The 17773-nt window shown below is 39.7% G+C and overlaps 1 protein-coding gene across 5 annotated transcripts in view; it reads right to left on the bottom strand.

Moving 5' to 3' along the window:
* Window positions 1–671: 671 nt before the first annotated feature.
* Window positions 672–17773, bottom strand: part of SPOP (speckle type BTB/POZ protein) — a 76888-nt gene continuing 59786 nt past the window's right edge. For all 5 annotated transcript variants that reach the window (XM_072646110.1, XM_072646112.1, XM_072646111.1 and 2 more), the window contains 5 exons: window positions 12809–12986; window positions 9345–9400; window positions 8431–8553; window positions 4770–4912; window positions 672–2125 (listed from right to left, as the gene is read on the bottom strand). In XM_072646110.1, the coding sequence (XP_072502211.1) occupies window positions 1981–2125; window positions 4770–4912; window positions 8431–8553; window positions 9345–9400; window positions 12809–12986 (645 nt within the window). In that variant the 3' untranslated portion in view covers window positions 672–1980. The remainder of the gene's footprint in view (window positions 2126–4769; window positions 4913–8430; window positions 8554–9344; window positions 9401–12808; window positions 12987–17773) is intronic.

Here is a 17773-nt window from a genome sequence, read left to right as displayed (position 1 = left end):
GTGCCCAGAAGTGCTCTGGCAGTGAAGCTCTTCTGAGAGCATGTCCTCTGGTGGCACAATGACAGGGGTGCTAGTTCTTTTTAGAGTTGAAAGATCAACAATGGAAAAGGCACCAACTCACTCTCAATTCACTCACGGCTCGTCACAGTACCAAGTGCATGGCCTTAGTGCTTCTGTGGTTACCATCTCTTGGTCGTTACTTCTGTTTTACTAGGTGAGGTCTGTAATTTCTGTAGTTCTGTGCAGTTCTGGAATTTGGTGTGGAGAATGGACATAGCTCTTAGGACTTTCAGAAGGGACATACTTTTTTACCTTAATTTCTACACTGAGGCACTAATCTTGGCAACCCTGAAGAGTAATTACCTAATATTCTTTCTAAAGAGGAGTGAAAGGGCAGCACTAAGGTGCAAGGGCAGAGGGCTGGCAGAGGCTGGCAGGGTGGAAAGGTCATTCTGACCCTATTTTCCATGAAAAGACAATGAGTCTGTGCTGCTCAGGCACTGAGATCAGAATCACTATTTTCAATAGAACACCTGAAAGAGTGACATTAGCCAGTTGTAGTTTTAGGGAGCCAAGCAGACTTGTAAAGTCCCTTGAACCCGTGCCTCTGATCCAGAGGGCAGGCCAAGGGAGTTGGAAGAAAAAAAAGGAAAACCAGGGATACCACACAGTACAAAATAGTAATTATTTATATTTTCAAAAAGAAAAAAAAGAAATGACCATTTGGAAGTTCTCCCCATGGGAGGCAGGAAAGGAAAAGAATAGGACTGGCTCCTATGCAGGCGGCAAGTCAGGTACAAAGAACTGAGCATTTCAGGACCAGGAATTTTTCATGCAGTATTAGTGAACAACTAACACGGCATATTAGTGTTTTTAGTGGGGGGTTTTTCCACGCAGTGTTAGTGAACAACACTGCGCATTAGTGTTTTTAGTGTTGTATTCCACGCAGTGTTAGAGAACAATTAACACTGTGTTTTCAGTGTTTATTTTTTCCCCACGCAGTGTTAGTGAACAACTAACAATGTGTTAGCTTTTGTCCCCCACCCTTTTTAAAAAAGGGGGCTAGGGAGAAGGAGGGAGAAATAAAATGAGAGAAAAATGCCAAAAAACATTTTCCACAATATCTAAAAACAGAAAACCACAGTTCTTGTCAAGAAAGTACAAGATAGGGATGAAGGATTGTTTTCCCCCAGTTCTTCAAAACCAATAAAGACTCTTTGCAAAGGGCGCCATGTCGAGTTCTTGTCTCCCAGACCAGAGGGCCTCCTCTCTGCCTCTCACCTTCACGGGTCTTTTTTCCCCACAGAATGATAAAGGGTGTTTTCCGTTTTTGCAAACAACATATAAGTGCTAATAACAAAAGAGAACCACTCTTTTGTTTGCTGTAAGATGGTAAGGCGTTTTTTTTGTAAACGTCCCAGTTTTAGCACAGCTGAAAGGACTAAAGTTTCTTTCTCTCAACATAAATACTACTGGAATCCTCCAGAAACGGTCTTTTGAGAAATTCCATCAAAAATTATTTTCTCCTCTTCCTTTTTTCTTTCCCATTCTCTTAGAAACAAAGCGTCCTTTTGTGTTTGTTTTTTCACTCCAAGCACCTGACGATTTGATCTGTTCTGTGCTGTCAGATGCGGAGATGGGTTATACCCTAGTACCACTTCTGGATATCTTCATGGGATGGCAGCACCTAAACCAAATCCCTGGAGGATCGACTTGTCCAAGCTGAAGGGAACACACAGACAATGCAGCGACAGGGTATTCGTTAGGATGAACTGCCCCGAGTCCCAGGCCCTCCCCTCCCCCTATGTCCCCTCAAGTTACTTGGTGCTGTTTTTAAAAGTCAGGGTGTCATGAAACAGTCTTTTCCCCCATAATAGAGTAAAAGCTCCACAGACTGAGCTGTCTCTACGTAGTGGTCAAGAACAGCAAACGTGCTGCTGCTTCTGGGAAAAAAATTGGGTCCTGCAACAAGCAGAGGCCTTAGGACTGCTTCAGGCGCTTTCGTGGGGGCCCTAAGAAAGGGCACTGTGCTGAAGCCAGGGAGCGGTATGCCTCGGCCACCAAATGGGGGTGTGAAACCACCATGGACTTCCATCCAGAGGTCTCCATGACATCTGAAGCATGACTAAAAAAAACACAGACAGACCAGTTAATGGTGAAGGGAGAAGGCAAATTATAGAGCACACATCTACCTCTAGCCTAATTTTAAAATACGTCAAAAACAAAAGGATTCACAGTCTCACATACTTATATGGGTGATGTGAAGGTATAGCAGCAACAGCATTTCATAGTTTTGCTCACTACATTTTGTTGCATTTCTCGCAATTCAGGTCTTTGGACAAGGAGAATTAAGACCACTCAAAGCTACCAATGACCTCAAAGGTCAAGTCTGATGGCTTTTTTCAGTCCTCAGACTTACTGACTTTAGCACTTGACATGGTTAACTCTCTCTGCCCCCTGGATATTCTTCTGTGCCTAGATTTTTGTAAAACTTATCTCTCAAGTCTCTATCTAGTTGATCATTTTTTCTTGGTTTCTTTTGCCAAAATCATCACACATGTATTTCTACTTGAACTGATGGTATACTCAAAGCTTGGTAGTGGGCCCTATTTTCTTCTCTCTCTACAATCTTTCACTTGGTGATGTTATTTATTGCCATGGGTTCAATTATTATCTTTACTAAGATAACTCCTAGATCTCTATGTCCAACTCCAGAGTTTCTTCTGAGCTCCAGTTCTGAATCACCCACTGCCTACTGGACACTTCAAAGTGGATGTTTCAAAGATCTTAAACTCAACACGTCCAAAAACACAGTTCATTATCTCTTCCTCTAAAATCCAGCCCTCTTCTTCTGAACTTCCCTATTTCATTCCAAAGGATCACCCTCCTTCTTCCACTCTCTCCCTCACCCCACCTGAGTCTATTCAGTTGCCAAAACTTGCCATTGCCATTTCTACTCCTACTCCTCCCACAACACCCCTCCTATCTGAACCCTTCTCTCTCCACATATAGCTACTTCACTAGTTGACACCCTCTCTTTCAGTCATATGGACTATTGTAGAAGAGTCTTCATTATTCTTCCAGCCTCAAGGCTTTGTACACTTCAATCCACCCTCCATACAACTGCCCAAGTCCTCTTCCTACGGTGCAGGCCAAACCATGCCACTTCCCTGCTCAAAAATCCAGGAGCTCTCAATTGTTTCCAAGATAAAATATAAAATCCTGTTTAGCATTTAAATCTCTTTACACGCCAGACTTACCCTTCCTGCCCATTATACATTAGTTCCTTGGACTATAGTAAAACCAAATTAGCCTAATTGCCATTTTCTCACTTGTGATTTCTTCTCATCTCCATTCTCCATGTCTTTTCTGTGCCTGGAATTCACTCTCTCCTTACTTCTTCCTTTTATAATCACTGGTTTCCTTCAATACTCAGCTCAAACACCACCTTCTGCAGGAGGCTTTGGCTGCTCTCAGCTCCTTGTGCCCCTTTCTCACTTCTCCCATTACCTAGCACTTATTTTGTATCTATCTCTATTTTGTACAAACTTCTTTATATACATGCATAAAAAATGTAAGAAGTTCTTTAATGGACAGGAATTGTTTCATTTGTGTCTTTTTATCCCCATTTACCAGTACAGTGACTGGAACATTAAATGCTCACTGGTTGACATTCTTTACAATCCTCTAGGCAGTCAAAATCCCAACTTCCTCTATTCCTGCCAAAGAGTGACTTTTGAAAAAATCTCATGGATTATCACAGAAATATATTTCTCTCTTCTAGGATTTCCAGTAATAGATGCTGATCACCTATGTCTCTAGGAGACTGATCACTTTAAGGAACCCCCCCCCCCAATATATTTGGTCCAGAAAAGGCTAATTGCTAAGATCCTGAGACCAGAAATATGCTTTATGAGTTAATGAAGTTTATCTACTAATGTAGCTAAGCCACTTTTGTTAGAATATTAAATGCTATTAAAAAAACTCAAAGACATTTGTTCTTTTATCCTAAGTGAAAAAATGACCTTGAAATGCCCTGGCTTCACTAGCTCCTCCAGCAATATGTCTCAGGTCTGCCATCCTCCAGAGTCCTGAAGCTCTATACCTTCTGCTTCTTATCTCTGTCCATCTCTGGGATAAAATGTCTCCTGAGTTTTCTTCTGAGATACACCCCTCCGAGAGCAAGAAGGGATACTGTTGCTCAAAGAAAACTGACATGCTCCTGACACAATTCAAGTACCTGATGGCCAATGATAACTGAGATTATTTCATGGTCAGATAATTTTTTCACTTAGGATAACAGATTTGGTAGAATTGACTGTTTCCGTTTTGAAGAGCCTAATCCCCTGATTAGCCCACCCTTCTTTTTCCCCATTTCATAATACATTGGTAGATAAATCTCATTAACTCATACACATTTCTGGTCTCAGAAGATCTTCACAATTAACTTTTACTGAACTGGATCCCAATACTGAAATAAGAAGCAAAAGAACTACTTTCTGAGGGTGCAATGTAGTTTCAAGTCAGTAAGTTACAAATAAATTAATATAGTTCCCTTTTAAAATTAATCAAAAACTTCAACTCACCAGGAAGATCATACCCACAAAGGCAAAACTATTTACCATACTGCCAGGTAAAGAAATGCCCTAAAGTTCCTAACTGTTACCTAAAGGGTTAATGAAGTCAGTCATCAGCACATTTAAAGAGTTTTCTCTCATTAATCCCCCTCTCCCCATTCCCCAAAAAAGAGCCGGAAGGTGCCAACTCACTAGTTGATGAAATCCACTGCCTGTGTTTTCAGCTGATCTGCACTGTGCAGGTCAGCCAGGATGAGAATCTCTGCTGCGTTCTCCACGGACAAGCTACTGCACAGCGCATCTTCACACATGACCTTTAAACGCTCCAGGGCGTACTGTGAGATATAAACACCACCATGGTCAGGGCAATAATAGCTATGGGCAGAAGGATCCTTAAGTTGCTTTTCTTGGCAGTACACCCTCCTTCAGACAGACTTCAGAATCCATTAGACATAGGGATAAAGTTGCACACACTGACAGAACATAAATAATACTGTTCATTTACTTATACCAGACTGGCACATTTTGAGGGTCAATTATTTAAGTCTTAAATGAGGGCATCCAAGAGGACTTAAAGCATATGGCATACAAAGATTGTTATTTGGAAATTCATCAAAATCTCTCTCCCCAAAATGTAGCCTAGTCCTTATCCACCCCTATAGGAGAATATTGTATTGTTATTGTTTACACAGTTCAGAAGCAATTTCACTTTAAAACTTCTACTCCATACTGTTTTGGAACCACAGTGAGATGAAATATGGTTTTGTTCTACAACTTTCTTGCCTAAACTTATTATTCCAAACAGGAAAAAGAATCCCATGGTGGTTTTTTACCAGAACCTCTGCTATTAGTGATCTTATTCAAGATCTTTTTCTGACTAGAAAAGGTTAAATGTAGTCCCATCCCGTTGGGGTTAAGATTCACAAGGTACATGGACAAAGCAGAAGAGATTCCCCTTCCCCCCAAAATCCTGATCTCTAAACTCCCTATTGTCTAAGTAAAAAGGCTTAAATGTTCCTCTATGTGGAAAGCTGAGTTGTGGCTAGGCACAAAACACACAATTTATCTGGATGCAACAGTGTTGTTTAGTTCCTAATGTGAGACTATGACTTGATTTTGGGACTTGTGAGGAAGAAACCAAGCCAGTACAATATAAATGTAATTCAACAGGATTCCCTGGTGGGCTGTTGTGCCATGGGGGCATGCAGAGGTTCCTTACAGGATCTGTCTTTGGAGTTTCAGAATTCTAAGGGGCAACATTCCTTCCGGCAATAAAAATGAGGCCAATTGTATTTTTATGAATCCTGGAGGAGGGCAAATCTACTGGGCACTCTGATCTCCAGGAGCAAAAAGAGAGAGGAGAGAGAAAGGTTTATTGGTTTTGGTGCTCCCTCAGTCTCTGCCATTTGTGCATCTGGGAAAACATTTTCAGTAAAAGAAGAATGACACCAGATAAGAAAGTAGGTTGAGATTTCTGCATTTCAAAGCTGGGACAGCTTGAGGTGGGGGCTGGCTCTCTACAGCTATGGCCTAACTGGTATAGTCTTCCCATTCTTCCTCCATACATGTATTATAAGGACCTGTACTACGAACAGCTTTGATCCCAACTGCATAATTAGACAAAAGTAGCCATTTTGGTCCCGGGGGGAAGGGGGGAAACTAATTTTTTTTTTTTCCTTAATTACGCTTCTGAAAAACCTGCCTAATAGCAGTACTTACCCAAGAGATTGAAATTGTGTCTCCTGGGCCTGGCAGACGTGATGTGCTTTGTTTTTGGTCTAATTACACATATTCTCAAGGGACTGGAAAAGCTCTGAAGAAGCTGGTTTAGCCTCTTGGGCAAACACTAGATAGATGGTTTAGGTCCTTCCATGAAGGATTTCTTTTTCTGCTTTCCTTAAGTTCACAAGGAAATTGAAAAGTAATATGCTGGGGCAAGATCTCAACAATTAGGATATTCTGCGTAGAACCTGAAAATTCTACCCTTTATCAGCTTCTCTTTCACAAATGGAAGGGGATGCTGGGATTCAACTACTTTAACGGATTTTTTTTTTTTTTAATACCAGTGAACATGTTGTGCTGACAATATCCTGCCTGGGAATAGCTACAGAAGCTGTTCCCCTGTGAAGCTGCAATAGGTCAAAGGCAACATGGTTCCCTGGCTAAGTAACCAAAGAAAAACCTAGGGGTACAGAGTTCTAATCTTGGCTCTTTCAATGACATACTGCACATTACTGGACAAGTGAGTTGAGTGTCTTGCAATTCAGTATTTTTGTCTATAAAGTGGGACTGGTGTCAACTTGTCTCATGAAATTTGGGGAAAAATTATCCAATGACTGCCAAGTACCCAGGTATAAAAGGACAGTCTTAGTTTCTAGTGGACAAATATCCATTAGATGACAAGTCTAGCAGAAAAAATGAAAAGGGGATATAAGCTCAAAGGCATTTTAAGCACAGTCTGTCTTTTTCATCTCTGCCTGCTGGATATCTTCAGGATTTTCAAACCAACCAATCCTAATACATGGTTACTGACTGCTAATCATTATTGTCTCTTGGTAGAGTAGAAGCAGCAATGAATTGGGAATCTGGAGATCTGCAGTCTTTGCTCTGCAAAAGTCACCATATAACCTTGGGTTAATCACATCCTGCCACCCTGAGCCTCAGTTTCTTCATTTGTGACATGAAAGAGGTAGACGAGACGGCCTGGAAAGTCCGTTCCAGCTCTAAACACTGTAGATTCTATGATTCTTTGAAAAGCAGGTAGGTGTTCCTCAAGGAGGAAGAATAATTTGAGGAACCTAAATAGCCTTATTCCCTTCAAAAGATTTTTTAAATTGAAATTAAAATTTTTCTTTTGCTTTGTACTTGACAAATATCAAACATTTTCAGATATACAGGAAGAAAAGAAAAGGAGGACGGTACATGAAGACACAAATCTCTATTATGTATAACTTGTGTTTTTCTAAAAGACTTTAAATAAAATATCTTCAAGTCTTGTCAAACCAATTCTGATATCAGCATTAAATTACCTTTTATAAACAATGTTCCCACCCCATAAGGAGGCCCCCAAATCAATTAAACACATAAGGAAGGTCCCCAATTCAATTAAACTAAGTTAACAAATACATCTGATTGAGAAAAATAAAATCTCTACCTGTAAACAGAAGGCACAGAGTGCTCTCTCCTCCATCCTGAGGAGGTACAAAAGGAGATGGAAGGAGACCATGATGATGAGCAGACCCTAGGAAGGCTCTGAGCCCTTAGGCTGGAGCCTTCTTTCCTCTCTGATGAGTTCTGTAGCATCAGAGCAGGAAGAGAAGGTCACCTTTCTCCACCAACAAGGTCTAACACTGCAGTTACATGAATCCTCCCAGCACACCTTCCTTAAATTCCTCCATAAGCAGATTGTTAAGATGGCAAACACCAACTAACAAGCAAAGGGTCAATCTTTTTTTCCTCACCAGCCTTTCCTCCTGGATCCTGCTTTCACGAACTATTAGGTGGTATTGTGGGAGAAGTTCAAGGAGGACACCTTGATGTGCTCAGAAGCCCTGGATTATCTGGCAAATATTTCAATTGACCACTTAAGAAAATCCTTAAATGCCAACTAAGAAACAAACTGAAAAAGGATCGTTCTCTATCTCTCTCTCCCTCTTTTGAGGTTTTTCCTAGATAGTTAATTTCACAGCAGTTGATTGGTTCATTACATAAAAATGACACAACTCAGTTTGAGAATGGAGGGAAAGCAGGAAAGAAAGGGGTCATCAAACTCATGTTTCTCTTCTGACAGTGCAAAATAGAAGCCTGCCAGGAAATTAGAGCACACCATGGGCCTCTAAAATGCTGGCCTTACCTTGTCTGCAGCTGCCAGAAGATCATCAGCCATTTTGTCTAGGTTGGGGGCCTTGCCAGTGTAAATGAAGCACATCATTTCCTTAAAAACTTCTGGCTCCACATCATTGATTTCCACCCGATTCTACACCCAAACAGAGAAAGATTTCAAAAGATCAATTCATCAACTACTTTTACTATTAATTTTAAGTCCCAAGGGAGATTTGTAATATTAAAATACTTAGTAGATGGGTTAGGAAAAATGTGTTGTGTCCTATTTGAATCTAATGCCCCTTTTTCCCTACATGTGTCCTCTAATATGCTCTAAAACAATGAATAACAAAATAATTTGTCAAGTGGTTCCCAGATAACCTCTAATAAGGGCCAGATCTCAACTACTATGTATGGATATTTTAAAAATTTTAATATATTTCATTGCTTTCGGAATCTGTGATTTAATTCCTTCTCTCCACCAAGACTGATCACAATTTCCTGAGTAGCTATGGCCAAAAATAACTTGGCTCTGTCCAACTTCCCAGAAGAAGAGCCTCTCTGAAGTTAGCTTGGCTGATACTTAGAAGACAGGGATAGAGTCTATTCCTGGGCATACTCTAAGCCTTCCCAGTTTCACAGGACCTTGTGTTACAGTGGCATAGTCTTGGAAAACAGTAGGTCACCTCACAACATAATGATACATGCAAGGTGAACTCTGATGGAGGGATTTTTATATTAAGGTATCTGAAATAGAATTAGGAAGGTAAACCTCTTGCATTTCTAAATCAAATATTAATAGACGCTGGATTAGCTATCATTTTATATAATCCACACAACAACAGTTCCCTTCTGTTGGCAAGAATAATTGAAAACTGACAGCAGGTGACCTGAGAGTTATAAAACTATCTAGAGAAATGCTTTCACATTTCATCAAGCACATACCTTTTTGCTCTCTTCCATCTCATGCTCAAACATGGCACTGAAAACAGGAGAACGGGCTATGGTGAAGTAGAATAGAAACATAGAGTTAACTTATAACCATTGAGATGTTTTGTCGTATCCACTGAAGAATATGTAATCTGTTTCCTGTGTTACTGATAAAGAAAGGGGATTCAGTTCCCAGCAGTCTTAGCTCTCAACATGACCAAAGCTTACTTGTGGAAAGGTGGTAGATATAGTGTAGGGCAAAAGACCTGGGTTCAAATAAATTTTTGATTTGGGGCAACTCATTTGATCTTTCTGAACCTGTTTCTGCCATAAAATGATGGGAATGGAGTAGATGATCTTCTATAATGTTATCATGATTCTGTTAACATTCTCTCACTGTAACTTCAAAAATTAAAAGCTTAACAAAACATTTATTAAGTTTCTATTGTGTACAGGGCATAGGAAGATATAAAACTTATACATACAAGATCTCTGCACTCAAGATGCTTAATAGTCTAGAACTTTTTTGTGGGTCCTAGACTCTTTTCACAGGCTATGGATGTCTTCTCAAAATAATTCTGTTAAAGGCACAAAATACATAAGACTGCAAAGAAAGCCAATTAATTATACTGAAGTGCAGTTACCAGAAAATATTTTTTAAAAAGTTCATGGACAACCCAGCAATACCACTTCTAGGACTGTATCCCAAAGAGATCATAAAATTTATGGGAAAAGACCTCATGTGTACAAAAATATTTATAGTACCTCTTTTTGTGGTGGTCAAGAACTGGAAATTGAGGGAATGCCCATCAACTGGGGAATGGCAGAATAAGTTGTAGTACATGAATGTAAGTATTGGAATACTATTGTGCTTTAAGATACGTTAAACAGGCAGATTTAAGAAAATCTTGGAAAGACTTATATGAATTGATGCTGAGTGAAGTGAGCAGAATCAGAAGAATATTGTTCACAGAAACAGCAGCAGTGTTCAAGGACTGATTTTGATAGACTTCTCAGAAATGCAAGGACCTAAAATATTTCCAGAGGAATCATGATGGAAAATGCCATCCACACCCAGAGAAAGAACTATGGGGTTGGAATGCAGAGCGAAGCAGACTTATTTTCTTTTTTGTTTTATTTTTTTCTTTCTCATGTTTCCTCCTATTTGTTATAATTTTTCTATGAACATGACTAATGTGAAAACGTGTTTAAAAGTTCATGGACACTAGGTTAAGAACTCACTATAGTAGATTCAAATAACTAATGAACCTGGTATCAGCATACTACTTTATATTTTTTCCAAAAAATTCAAAATCAAACATTTATTAAATTCTACTGTGTGCAAAGCACTAAAGTTCTGAAAAATTTTCAAAATGTTTTGATATTTTAAATGTGCTCCTACTCCATGTGCTTCTGGAATCTCTGAAAGGCCTAAACACCATTTTCTTCCTTTGCACTTCAGAAAGCAGGAGTTTGGTTCAGGAAGAGGTAGAAATAAAGAAGTGGAATTTCTGGCATTGTCAGCACTATAGAAGGAACTATTGTCATCCTCAGAGTGAAAGAGCTACTTAGCCATGGGAACAATTCGATTGAATTCAATAAGCATTTATTAAGTGTATGAGGCACTGGAATGGACTAAGTGCCAAGGATATAAAGACAAAACAAAAGACAGTCTCTGCCATCAAAAAACTTCTATTTCGGAGTAGAAAAAAATACAACAGTTACACAGAGAAGTAAATTTAAGATACTTTGATAAGGAAGTGACACTAACAATGAGAGGAATCAGGAAAGGCCTCTCCTAGTGGTACCTAAGTTGATCTTTGAAGGAAGTTAAGGAATCTAAAAGGCAGAGGTTGACCCATGGTGTAAAAATAGATTTGGTCATATATTTCTCAAACTAAAGTCATCTTTGATTCCTCCTTCTCCCTCACATCTAATCTAGTCCTACTCTAGTTTACCCCTTCAATCTCATTCCAATTATCCCCTTTGTCCCCAATCCCACTGTAAGGTCTTCATGTAGGTTCTTATTATTACCTCTTGTCTGGATCACTGCAACAAACTCCTAAAAGGAATAACTCAATTCCCTCCCTGCTCCAATCCACCTGGTAAACATTGGCCATAATTAATTCTTGCAATTCACAAATCTGATGAATTCATAGCCTTGCTCAAAAACCTTCAGTAATAAACTAATAAACTGGTCCACCCATTCTGGAAAGCAAATTGAAACTAGGGCAAAAGGTTACTAATACTAGATTCATCCATTTTCCAAGATGATCAAAGAAAGAGGAAAAGGAACCATATGTACAAAAATATTTAGAGCAGCAATCTTTCTAGTAGCCACAAATTGGAAAATAAGGGGGGTGTATGTCCATTTATTGGGAAATGGTTAAACAAGCTGTAGGATATGAAGTTAAGGGAATTTATGGTGCCATAAGAAATGATGAAATGGACAATTTTAGAGGAAACTGGGAAGACCTCTCTGATATGATGTAGGGTGAAGTATGCAGAACTAGGAAAACAATTCACACAATGCCAACAATATTACAGAGAAAAACAACTTGGAAAAACTTTATAACTCTGATTAATATAATCATAAATGAATCCAGAAGACTAAAAATAAATCAAGCAACCCACCCTCCTTCCAGAGAGGTGATGAACTTAAAATTCAGAATGAATTTTAGACATGACCAATGTGGGAATTTGTTTTTGCTGGACTACGTGGGCTTGTTTTGTTTTTTTTTAAATTATTCAATATGGCAAGGGGTGGAAGAGATGACAAATGTTCCTAAAAACACATACACAAATGAATACAGTACATATATCTTTTAAAAGATCAGAGATTCATAGCATATCAGAGCTGGAATAAACCTTAACGACTATCCAAGTTCAACCATGTTGTATTAAGATGAGAAAAATGAAGCCCTCACAGATATTCAAGGACTTGTATAAGGTCATAAAGTAAATGGTATAAATTCATCAACTTGCCCTTTCCCAAGTCACCGCATGCTTCCCTACCTCTGGGCCTTTCCTCACACTGTCTGCTGTCCTCCTTTGCCTGAAATGTTGTACTGCCACCTACTTGCCCTTTCAAGGCTCAGATCACATGTCAAGGCTTTTCTGAGCACCCTTCTTTGCTTCCAACCAGTAAAAACAAGACCTCTTTTCCTGTGAATTCTTGGAGCACTGTATTTCCACCATCTCCTCCATTTTCCCACTCTGCTGTGCTTGTCCTTTGTCTTGTTCTCTCCCCTACCACCTCAGCCCCTCCCTCCCTCTCCCTTATCAGCACTAAGGTCCTTGAAGGAAGGGCCTATAACTTCCTCATTTCTATATTACCCTTGGTGCTTAGCATAGTTCCCTGCACACAGCAGACATTAAACAAATGCTTCTTGAAGTGAATTCCAAAAGTTGGAAGGTTACTTGGCCACTCTCAAGATCTTACCTTGTAACTAAAGCTCACTCCTGGAATCAATACCAACCTGCTAAGATAGCTTTGTGAGCTTGGAATTCTTGGCCAGCAACACACAAGCAGCAATCTGTGAAGCGGGAATTTTCCCAGAGTCCTCCCAACTCATCTGCCAACCGGCACTCAGGGACTTTCACCATATTCATGGTATTCTGGCCAGAAATGTTGACTGAATCCTGCACCACACTCACCTGTGAAAGGTAGGAAATGTACATCAAAGCTTTTGCCATCAGACAGTTTTCTTTCTGGAGAAGGTGGAAATATGAAGGTCTTGCCAATTACTTCCCCAAGTTTCTGTACTTTAATTAGATGATAATATGGACTAGCTGTATTCTTCTAAAATCAGCCCCACATGACCTTTTTGAATCAAATAATTTCAAAAACAAATTTAACTGTTCTTAAATTGTTCATACTGCCCAGAAAGCTAGTCTTAACCAAGACCCTTTCTCTCATTGGCTTTCTAAGTACTACAAAGAATCCCAGGGGGGAAAAAAGGCAGATGTGACAGAAAAAAAAAACAAAACCCCAGCACCCACCATATTTTGCCTTGAGCAACATGTCAGGCACCAAGAACTCCTATAAAGACAACTGGTTGAATCAGATGCCTTGTCAGAATTTAGCCTAATTTCTTAACCTAAAAGCACATTGCTCCAAAGATATCCTATTTAATTTAGCGTATAAAACAAAGAAAATAAAATGTGCCATCTTCCATATATGAAGCTGACATTACACACTCATAATCTGTAGGGCAAGTGCTTTGAAGCTGTTTTTTCCATTAAAGGTAAGGTAATGTATTACGTGGAGCCATTATCACTCTCTTGCCTGGTATCCCATGGGACCAAGCAGTACACCCATGCAAGATGGCTGGCTGGAATAATATGAAAGTAACTAGCTCACAGTAAAATCAAGATCAGGACCATGGCCTCTGTAATTAACAGCATGCTTTAAACAACTAAGCTAAATGGCCACAGACAATAAGGCAAGGGTATTTTCTCCAAGGTGAGTCAAAGATATTTTGGTAAATCCCTTAGCATACAAAAAACAGGAAATAGTACCACCTCATTGCTTGCTTAAATGCAAGTTAGTCCACCTATAGTCCCATCCTCTGCAAGAAGTTTTTCCTTCTCTTTAATGCGAGTGCCTTTGCTCTGTTGAATACTCCTACTTCATCCTTGTCTATGGCTTGTGTGTACACAATGCTCTGGATGTTGTCTCCCCCAAAAGACTGAAGGGCTCCTTGAGAGCATGGACTATCTCTGGCCTTTCTGTGTCTCCCCAGAATTTAGCCAAAGTGCCCAGTACAGAATAAATGGTACATAAATGCCAGTTAACTGGCTGACTGACTGTACACACTAAGGCTTTGCATTTATATTCTTTGTTGACAGTCTCCAACTTTACCTCTTATACCATCAGGTAATAAGTGCAATCATCAACATTTAAAGAGATGAGAAAATAGACACTATAAGATTAAATCATTTGCTAAAAGTCATCAAAAAGAATCTGAGGTATAAATTCTAATTCCCCATGTTTTTTCTTTTTGATAAAGCTGGATGGGAAAGATAGCTCAGGATCACCCCAATACCCAACTTGCTTTTTAAAATCAAGATTTAAGTCATCCACTGAATGCTGGATGGCAAAATTAATGCTTCATCCAATTCACCCTGAGTCTCTTCTGTGCAGGAAAGGGATATTTACTCTCATGTCTAGAAATTTATTCATTTGTTTTAAACTAGCCATTATGGTCTTGGGCAGTGAGGCAGCCAAGCTGATAAATTATGGATGTGCTTAGCAGCACATTAATCACAAAAGATTATAGCAATATTTTGATAGCCAGGGGCATAGTTAAATTTACCCCATGGAGACTTTCCCTCTTGACCTGTGCATACTGATGGCAACAGTACTTGTCCTTTGACATTAAACGCCAAACACATTGTCTGTTTCCAGTTATAGCAACAAAGCACAGATGACACCAAGAAATGGACTGAAAAAATCAATTAAACCTAACTTCTATATAAGGAGAGGTAGAGGCTTTATGGGACTGAGGGCAAAGAGACTAGAGATCTGGCACTGGATTATCAGCTTAAATTAAACTAGGTTGAGAGTACCTCACAGTCATTAACACTTGATAACATTTAATAGATTGAGTGAAATGAACTGGGTAAATCACCACTGAATTTCACACAACCAGACACAGTCACAACCCTACATAGTTTTGCTACCTAGACTGGATTTGTTCTGCAGATATTTAGAAGGCTACAACCACTGGGGCTCTCAAATCTGGTATCTTTTATCATTACTAAATACACTTAAGTAAAAATAAATTTTAAATGATATTTAACAAATGAGACTTCAGCATCCAAACTTTTAATTTTAAAAAGCATTTTTTTAATCTTACAAATGATATTTAAAAAGGCAATTTTGGGGTAAAGCAAAGATTTTTTCCAATGCCCACAAAACTGACTATAGAGACTCATTCAGAATTGCAGTTGTAAACCTTACACAAATGTGATATTTCTTTCTTAAAATGGCTGCATGAGAACATATCACTCAGGCTGTGTAAACTTAAATTTAAAGTTGCAAGAGCTTTTTTATTTTCTATTTTTTTTATTTTATTTAACTTTTAACATTTATTTTCACAAAATTTTGGGTTACAAATTTTCTCCCCTTTTATCCCCTCCCCCCCCCCCAAACCCAACCATTCTAGTTGCCCCTGTGACCAATCTGCTCTCTCCTCTATCCTCCCTCCCTGCCCTTGTCTCCGTCTTCTCTTTTGTCCTGTAGGGCCAGATAGCTTTCTTAACCCCTTAACCTGTATTTCTTATTTCCCAGTGGTAAGAACATTACATTTGATCCTAACACTTTGAGTTCCAACTTCTTTAGCTCCCTCCCTCTCCACCCCTTCCCCTTGGAAGACAAGCAATTCAATATAGGCCAAATCTGTGTAGTTTTGCAAATGATTTCCCTACTGGTTGTGTTGTATAGGACTAACTATATTTCCCTCCATCCTATCCTGTACCCCATTACTTCTATTCTCTTATGATCCTTTCCCTCCCCATGAGTGTCGACCTCGAATTGCATTCTCCTCCCCATGCCCTCCCCTCCATCCTCCCCCCCACCCTGCTTGTGCCCCTGTCCCCCACTCTCCTGTATTATGAGATAGGTTTTCCTATCAAAATGAGTGTGCATTTTATTCTTTCCTTTCATGGAATGTGATGAGAGTAGACCTCATGTTTTTCTCTTGCCTCCCCTCTTTATCCCTCCACTAATAAGTCTTTTGCTTGCCTCTTTTATGAGAGATAATTTGCCCCATTCAACTTCTCCCTTTCTCCTCCCAATATTTCTCTCTCACTGCTTGATTTCATTTTTTTTTTTAAGATATGATCTCATCCTCTTCAATTCACTCTGTGCACTCTGTCTCTATGTATGTGTGCGTGTGTGCATGTGTGTGTATGTACTCCCACCCAGTACCCAGATACTGAAATGTTTCAAGAGTTACAAATATTGTCTTTCCATGTAGGAATGTAAACAGTTCAACTTTAGTAAGTCCCTTATAACTTCTCTTTGCTGTTCACCTTTTCATGGTTCTCTTCATTCTTGTGTTAGAAAGTCAAATTTTCTTTTCAGCTCTGGTCTTTTCATCAAGAAAATTTGAAAATCCTCTATTTCATTGAAAGACCATTTTTTCTCCTGAAGTATTATACTCAGTTTTGCTGGGTAGGTGATTCTTGGTTTTAGTCCTAGTTCCTTTGACTTCTGGAATATCCTATTCCACGCCCTTCGATCCCTTAATGTAGAGGCTGCTAGATCTTGTGTTATCCTGATTGTATTTCCACAATACTTGAATTGTTTCTTTCTAGCTGCTTGCAATATTTTCTCTTTCACCTGGGAATTCTGGAATTTGGCCACAATGCTCCTAGGAGTTTCTCTTTTTGGATCTCTTTCATGCGGTGTTCTGCGGATTCCTTGAATATTTATTTTGCCCTCTGGTTCTAGAATCTCAGGGCAGTTTTCCTTGATAATTTCATGGAAGATGATGTCTATAGGCTCTTCTTTTGATCATGGTTTTCAGGTAGTCCCAGAATTTTTACATTGTCTTTCCTGATTCTATTTTCCAGGTCAGTTGTTTTTCCAATAAGATATTTCACATTATCTTCCATTTTTCGAATCTTCACGCTATGTTCTGTGATATCTGTCTTTCTCATAAAGTCCTTAGCGTCCATCTGTGCCATTCCAGGTTTGAAAGATCTATTTTCTTCAGTGAGCTTTTGAATCTCCTTTTCCATTTGGCTAATTCTGCTTTTGAAAGCATTCTTCTCCTCATTGGCCTTTTGAACCTCTTTTGCCAATTGAGTTAGGCTAGTTTTCAAGGTGTTAATTTCTTCAGCATTTTTTTGGTTCTCCTTTAGCAGGGAGCTGATCTGCTTTTCATGCTTCTCTTTCATCCCTCTCATTTCTCTTCCTAGTTTTTCCTCCACCTCTCTAACTTGATTTTCAAAATTCTTTTTGAGCTCTTCCATGGCCTGAGCCCATTGGGTGGGCTGGGACACAGAAGCCTTGATTTCTGTGTCTTTGCCTGATGGTAAGCATTGTTTTTCCTCGTCAGAAAGGAAGAGAGGAAGTGTCTTTTCTCCGAGAAAGTACCCTTCAATAGTTTTATTTCTTTTCCCTTTTCTGGGCATTCTCCCCAGCCAGTGGCTTGACCTCTGAATATTCTCCTCATACCCACCTCACCTCCTGATCCTCCCAGCCAGCGTTTGGGGACTGAGATTCAAATGCTGCTTCCAGCCTTAGGGCTTTTGGCGGGGGCAGGGCTGCTATTCAGTGTGAGAATTAAGTTCAGATGGTCAGGCCGGGGCAGGGCCGCCTCTCAGGCACAGTTCCCTCAGGGGGTTTATGCACAGACTTTCCACAATGGATCCAGGCTCCCGCGCGCTTGGGGAGCCCCTGTCTGCAGCTGCCTCTCAGCTTCTATCTCCCG

Source organism: Notamacropus eugenii, chromosome 2, assembly GCF_028372415.1.
Source record: "Notamacropus eugenii isolate mMacEug1 chromosome 2, mMacEug1.pri_v2, whole genome shotgun sequence".
In the NCBI taxonomy this organism is placed as follows: Eukaryota; Metazoa; Chordata; class Mammalia; order Diprotodontia; family Macropodidae; genus Notamacropus; species Notamacropus eugenii.
This window is presented reverse-complemented; position numbering and strand designations above follow the sequence as displayed.